At 39.7% G+C, this 7,827-nt stretch overlaps 1 protein-coding gene across 2 annotated transcripts in view; it reads right to left on the bottom strand.

Annotated features, from left to right (window-relative positions):
• CRHBP (corticotropin releasing hormone binding protein) overlaps positions 1–7,827 on the bottom strand; it is a 481,877-nt gene that overhangs the window by 277,116 nt on the left and 196,934 nt on the right. The window contains exons 5-6 of one of the 2 annotated variants that reach the window (XM_082378187.1): positions 7,372–7,520; positions 3,656–3,773 (exon numbers count right to left, since the gene is read on the bottom strand). The exons of the other annotated variant lie outside the window; for it this stretch is intronic. Of the exons in view, the coding sequence (XP_082234313.1) occupies positions 3,656–3,773; positions 7,372–7,520 (267 nt within the window). The remainder of the gene's footprint in view (positions 1–3,655; positions 3,774–7,371; positions 7,521–7,827) is intronic. 2 annotated transcript variants of the gene reach the window in all.

Below are 7,827 nucleotides of genomic sequence, written 5' to 3'. Positions count from 1 at the left end.
CTATAATTCATGGAAAAAGTAAAAGTTTCCCAGCAGGTTAGAAATGACACTGTCAAACCATTTCTGTCCACGAGATCATTTAAACACGAACAAAGCAAGGGGAGGTAGCTTCCTCTCACGTACTCAAACCACACATCTGCCATCAGGTGAAACGTGTTTGTTCTCATTCTTATCATGTACAGCTGACCTTGAACGACATGTGGGGTGCGTGGGGCATTAGGGGTGAGGACCCTCCCCACAGGCGAAAATCTGAGTATAATTTATAGTCTGCCCTCCAGATCCACGGTTCCTCCAGATCCGAGGTTCCACATTCTCAGGTTCAACCAACCTAGGATCGTGTAGTACTGTAGTATCTACTATTGAAAAAAAATCTGCCTATAATTGGGCCTCCGCAGTTCAAACCACTGTTGTTCAAGGGTCAACTGTATAATTAATTGTAGAATAGTGAAATTAAACTGAGCCTTTCTCCTCATGTGCAAGAACACTGTTAGTCAAACAAAACTGGCTGCAAAGAGGTAAGAAGATATCTCCTTGTGCTTTTTACGTTCTCCTACCTGCAAAGCTTTGGTGGTGAAGGCAGACGAAGGCAAGCAGCCGACCTGCTGCACCTTTGCTCTAGTTGTGTCCTCAGTGGGGGCAGTGCCGCCCTCTAGGGACAGGTTGGAAATTTGCAGAGGCAGTTTTTTGTTATATCTGGGGGGGCAAGTGGCATTTAGTGGGCAGGGCTGAAGGATGGAGTGTATTGCGGGACATTTATGTAGACCAAAAATATCACCTATTTATTATTTTCTGAGCCTCAGTAATAATTCTGTTTTACATATGAACAAAAATATCATTTGCATGGTTTAGACATACACTAAGTATACTCATTTTTGTTCTATTGTTCACCTGTACTTTTCATCTCTAATTTTTTTCTGTACTTCTTATATGGAACGGCTTTTGATATCCTTACTTCTCTTAAATCCAATCTTATTCATTATTTTTATAAGCATCTGGCAACATTTATGTATCTTCTAGTACAGATGTGCCTGAGCAGTTATACACTGAAACTGTGTGTGTGTTTTTAAGGCATTCTTCAAAAATTTTTTCTCAGCTTTATTGAGGTATAGTTGACAGAAATTGTATATATTTAAGGTGTACAACATGATGGTTTTATATAAATATACATTGTGAAATGATCACCATAATCAAGCTAATCAACATTCATTACCTCACAGTTACCTTTTTTTTTTCTTTTCATTCCCCACACCCCTCCCTTCTGGCAACCATCTGTTTGTTCTCTGTACCTGTTTCTGTTTTGTGAAACTCAGCATTTTTATTAAAAATTACTTTTATTTCTTCAGCCTCAATCTGGTTCCTGAGGCAAGATTTATCTGCCCTACAGTAATCCTTTCTGCTGTTTTAATTTTCTCAATCTTTTCTTCCCCACGTTGTCTCTATAAGGCCTAAATTCTGAGAAATGTTATTAACCTTGTATAACAGGTACTTCACAAACATGCACCTGGGTTTAAATGAAGTAAAACAGCCAGATAGTTATTTAGGTAAAAGTCAATTTAGAGACATAATAAATATAAACCCTATAATTATTTTAATATAAGCACCAGGGAGTCTAGGCTAAGCTTCTGTTGAAGAAGTCCAAAGTTAATTTTTTTAATTTTTAAAAATAAACTCATTTATTTTTTATTTATTTTTGGCTGTGTTGGGTCTTCCTTGCAGTGAACGGGCCCCTCATTGTGGTGGCTTCTCTTGTTGTGGAGCACGGCTCCAGGCATGCAGTCTTCAGTAGTTGTGGCACGTGGGCTCAGAAGTTGTGGCTCACTGGCTCTAGAGTGCAGGCTCAGTAGTTGTGGTGCACGAGCTTAGTTGCTCCTCGGCATGTGGGATCTTCCCGGAGCAGGGCTCGAACCCGTGTCCCCCGCATTGGCAGGCGGATTCTTAACCACTGCACCACCAGGGAAGTCCCTAATTTTCTTTAAATTGTTTGCAAGGCCATTCTTTTCTGATCTTACTCTGAACTTTAATCCACATAACGTGCCTTATTTCCTTTAGTTAATGCACATATCATTTATTATTTGACATAATTCCTAATACAATCCATTGTAAAGGGCAGGATACCTAAGAGTTCTTCATTGTCTGAACGACTTAAGAGGGGCTCATGAAAACATGGTGAATTAAAGAAAAAAGTGAAGTCTAAAATGAACCAGTGAGTCAGATAATTCAAGCCTTCACATTATCTTAAGACTGGTTTCAATTATCTAGATAATGCAGGCAAAAGTGGTTTTTTGGCCATAGTAACACCCTTTGAAATCAAGTCATATAATTCATGCACCAAAATTACTGTGGCTTCAATTATCTAAATTTTAAGGCATGATTGTGCTTCAGTTCTTAATCTAATCTTTTTACCCAGCTCAAAGGCACCTCCTCACAGGTGCTCTCCATCAGCCTGGAAGGATCCAGTGCCTCTGAGAGCACACACAAAGGGAGAGAAGCCATGATGCACTGGTTTAAACCAGGGCTCAGGTGTAAATTAGCATAAACTAACCCCCAAGCTTTTAGCAAAGTGGGTTTTTAGAAATCTTTTCCTTTACCTGTGTACATTAATTCTATTTCAGAGAGATTTTGTTTATTAAGTTCCCAGCATTAGCTCAGAGAGAGAAAATACTGGTTGGCAGAACTGGCTTTAATTAAAACTGGTAACAGCTGATCAAAAGGCTGTCTGATTTGCAGCTCCATTATTTAGTTGGTTAGTGATGTGTGCTTACAAAAGAGGAAGGGGGCTATGGTAAGGGATGAAAGACTGTTCTTCTGTTTGACTTTTGTCTCTTAAAAGATAATCACCGGTTCCTGCATCAGAAGTACAGATACAGGAGTGACCTTTACAGAAATGTTTTATGTAACTCTCTCCCTCCCCCTTGGATTTCGTTAATTAATTTGGTCACTAGTCAGCAATTCCCACCTCCCTCACCCCACCCGAGCATAATCAAATGGAAAAGCTTCACTGATCTATAACAAAGAAGACCTGATTCTGTTTGGCGAGAACCAGGTCTTTTATTACCCGTGACCATTTTTAGATCTCAGAATTTACCTCTGTTTTGCAGTGGTCTTTCAGAGGCTGGTTTTGCTGCTAGAAGTTGGGGACATTCAGCAGTTCTGAGAATTTCTAATAAAGCGTATCACCTTTTAATGTGTCAATATTTACTATGAGTAATACACACACATATACATATGTATGGTAAAGTTATTTAGATATTACTTCATTTTTATACTATGACTAATTGACAATACATCCACTATTTGAACTACGGTTTTCAGTCAGTAAAATCTTTAGTCTCGAGAGGAGGAAAGCAGGGACCTTCAAGAAGGTCGACAGAGCACAGAACCAAAAAGCTTTGTCTTTTTCATAGTTGTACCTAGGGCAAACCTTAAACACGCAACCTTGTTACTTCATAAGTTTTTCTCCCACTGTCAGATATTGTGGTCATGCATTCTTGATACTGTGCCTAGGCTCAAATGCAAAAGCCTCACACTTGCTCAATGTGCAAAATCAAAGTTTCTTTGGTGGAACTTGCCCTCCCATGTATAAAAAATTTGAGGCATTTTATTTAAGGAAACAATCTTAATAGGCACATAAATAATAATCAAAGAAATATCTTACCAGGGCCGTGAAAAGGATAGCAGAGATCAGCTAAAGGCATCATCTTGGAAGGGTCCAATCCAGTTCCTCCCAGCAGCTCCACAAAGTCTCCTATTCCCACACAACCTGCTGAGGACTTCTAAGAGAGTAAAGCAGCAGAGGAAGATGTATTTAAACCAATTATGGAAGTCAAACCATTTGACCAATGGCAAGTTGGTGAATTCAGTCAGCTGTAGACATGCTGGCTTTGCCATTTAATTTAACATCCAGGACTCTGGGAAGTAAGACTTTTTAAAGAAAAAAAAAAAATCATAGGAATTGCTTTTCTAAATCCGTTGAGTAATCATTTTAAAAAATGTATGTGCATTTAAAAAAACATTTTTTTATAAGCTCAAGGACTAGAATGATGAAATTGGAATCTGTAAACTCCATATACAATATATGAAAATTGAATCTGAAAATGCTTTGCTTTTTAAATCATTTGGACATACACAATGAATTATTTGAATTTCTTAATGCATGCAGTCAGAATTTTTATAAATAGGGCTTCCACATCAGTTTTTTCTTCAACTTACCTATTTTCCTCTTCTTTATAAAAGACTTTTTCTGCTATTGAGACAATTTTTATCCTTTCTACTGATAAGGAGTTAGACTAGTTAAAAGAATATTAAAAAAAGAAGAGACCCCTCATTTGGGGCTCTAATTAGCTAGAGTTACCATCAACTTTCTCCTTCCAACTAAAATAAACTTATTTCAAGCTACTCAAAATAAGTATGTAGTCTTAAGACTTTGTGATGCACTGTAACGACCTTTTTCTGCTTCCCTTCATCTTTTCCACACTGTGTCATCCACAGAAATTCCTGTGCTTCACTTTCCCATGCAAACAAAGCAGACCCCCTCTCAGCCCCAAATGTCACAGTTTGGGCCACCCATTTCCCGTGATCAGGGCTGGCCTTGTGATCGTGCCACCCGTGCCCACAGGGCTCACACTTTCAAGGCCTAGTGCTTGGCTTAATGCTCTGCTGTCACCATTTTGAATTTCCTAATAATTTAAAAATAAGGCCCCTGTATTTTCATTTTGTACTGTCCCCCCACAAATTATACAGCCAGTTTTGCCTGTGATCCTCTTCTTCACTGAGACATACCCATCAAGAGATCTAGCGGAATGTGGCAAGGTGCTTAGAAGCTAACCAGACAGACCATGCTACATAGGGACCAAAATCTAAAACAGAGAATGTAAAACACACACATACATAAGCGCACACAGTCCAACATTTGGAAGATATTGAAATGCAACTGGAACTAAACAACCAATAGAAAATAATACAACAGCAACTCTTTGACTAATGAAAGGAAGCAGGTATGGGCATATATATTTAAAGCACCTACTCTGTGCTGGGTTCTATGCTTAGGTATTTTACACATAATTTCATCAATGATGAAATCGAGGGTTAGTTAGCCCCACTGTGTACAGGGCTCATTTTCTTGTATGAACAGTTGAATAAGCCATTTAGAGGTAAAGGGAAAAAAATGTAATTGCCTTTCCCTTGAGTAGAGGGTGTCCAGGGGGAACATGTCTTAAGACTAAACATTCCACCTGGTTCTATAGGTTCCAAATTTCACAGGAGGAGGTGAAGGAGAAAAGGCAGGCTCAGGAGAGAGAAATGGGAAATAAGAAGTTGGGAAGAAATGGAAGCTAAAATGAAGGGAACAAAACCAAGAAACAAGGAGGTTGGGAGCACGTACTTTTTGGCGTTCAGTGACTTTTCTCTCCTCTTTCCAAACCTCTCAGCTGTTCTTATAAACAACGGCAGAAGCTGAGTTGTGTAGGGACCTCTGGGGTTCAACTCCTCAGCAGTGACCCCCGAGATTTCTTTGTTGAGGCTCTATCTCCCTGGACCAAGTCACTCTCATCTCTTGCCTAGACTATGACAATGGCCTTTTAGGTGCACTGCTGCACCACCCTGGCCCCTACAGCCCATTCATCATCATTCATGGAAGCCAGAATGACCTTTAGGTAATGTCTCCTTCCCATCGTGGACTCTGTCAATTAATTTGGTCATGAGGCCAGCAATTCCCAATCACTCTAACCCCACCTGAGCATAAGCAAATGGATTATGTCACTTTCCTGCCTGAACCCCTTCGGTGGTTTCCCACTGCACTGAAAATAAACTCAAACTCTTTAATATGACCCGCTGGGCTCTCCACCCCCTGGCCCTGCCTGTCTCCCTGATGCTGTATGATACCACTCCCCCTCTACTTTTCCTTCTTTCCATTTCTAGAACTCAGCAAACCCATTCCTGCCTCTGAGCCTCTGCACTACTGTTGCTCTGTTCCCAGCTCTTCCTGTGGCTGCTGGCTCCTTCTTACCTATCACTGAAATCTCACTTTAAATGTCTCCTTCTCAAAAGATTTCTTTCCTGACCTTCTCATCTCAAGTAGCTGCCTGCCCCTCACTCTACCCCCCTTGTCCCCAGCCACCACTCCGCTTCATTTTCTGTAGGGCACTCACCACTATTTGAAATACATTACACTTTTGCCTGTCTCATCCCACTAGAATACAGGTTCCATGTGAGTAGGACCTGTTTTGTTCATTGCTAATTTCCAGCATCTAGAAGAATTCCTTGCACATGGTAAGCACTCAGAAAATATTTTGTAAAGCAATAGATACCTAGAACACTGCAGACTTCACATTTTTTTAAATGGTAAGCACCAAGATTACTCCACATAGCCAAGAATAACTAAAGTGCAGATCTCTCAATCTGTCACACTTGCCATCTTCTATATTAAACATCAAGAATGACATACAAAAAATCTCAAGCCTATAAGGCTAAGCCAAAGACATCCACTTATCCTGGCCTTTATCAAAGGATTATTCTTCCACTAAGGTTCAACTTTAAAAAATAGGCACTGACCTATGAATTTAGGGCTTAAAGGAAATTGGATTTACTGCTTTTCTCAGCCCTAGTCCTATTTATTTGGTTTTCACTGAAATCTTTCTGATTAGGAACTATGACTATCTTTGATGCCAGCAAATGCATGAGCTGTCTTAACCTAGGCATATGAGAACATAAAAGGAAATGAGGATGACTCAAAGGAAACAAGCTACCAGTGCAAATAAATGTGGTCAAGCTCAGCATTAATTATAAAATCCATACAGAAGTTCATGGGGGAAAAAGTTGATGGGGAGGCTCAACTAATGTTTTGTTGTAAAATGTATGGAATTAAATGTAATGCAAAAAAACGCTTCAAAACTTTACTGTATTTTGCAATATAAAAATCCAGTTTTGTATTTTATGCTACGCTTAGCATTCCTTCATAACACAGTCTGTCAATGAGATACTTCCTTCATGTCAAAAGAAAATTCCAATAATCAGAAAAACAGCTGTGTAGATGACTCACACTAGGTTCTGCTAGGAGAGAATTTTTGTAAAAGAGGCAAGTACAAGAGAGTTCAATTGTAATTATATGCCACAACTTTGCCAATTGAAAACATTTTCTAACATCACAAGAAAAGTATTCAAGTAGTCAGAAGAGGCACCTGAGTATGCAACTTGCAGCATAACGGAAATAGAAGAAGAGTTTATTAAAGCAGCGAGGGCAGGCTCATGTGAGATCTAACCGCCGAACAGAAGGACATACTACACCAGTTCATCCACGTTTGCCCTGTGTAGTTACTTTTGCTCTGATAAAGCTGAGGTCTTAGGAAGTGACTGGGAAGCAAATAAGCAACTCACCTTTAATTGCAGACCATTTAAGTGTCCCAGGGTGAGATCAGATATTTTGATCACCACAGGATAAATTATGGAGAAGCTGCAGTTGCGATGCTTATGTGGCACGACCAGAGTAAACCTTCCATTTGGGGTCTGGGAGATGACATTGCAGGCTTTGTAGAAAAACAAAATCACATTTTCACTGCTTGGTATGCTGGGCTTTTATAGAAATTTATCTCATCCTTATTCTAAGTTCCTATTCATGGTTTAGGGGCTTGTGGCCCAGAAGAGAGTACTTATCACAAAGGCGATTTGGAGAAAGGAAGGAGTTGGGGAATAAAAAGCACCAGTGATGTATGGACATTGTCAGGAGGCCCTGGCTGCAAGGGGACTTCTAATCGTAATCTCAGGGGGTCACCTTGTTTATAACACTCACAAGACATAAATTAATAACCAACCAAACAATACTAGCTGGTAGAA

The sequence above is a fragment of the Balaenoptera borealis genome, assembly GCF_965194805.1.
Source record: "Balaenoptera borealis genome assembly, chromosome: 2".
Taxonomy (NCBI): Eukaryota; Metazoa; Chordata; class Mammalia; order Artiodactyla; family Balaenopteridae; genus Balaenoptera; species Balaenoptera borealis.
This window is presented reverse-complemented; position numbering and strand designations above follow the sequence as displayed.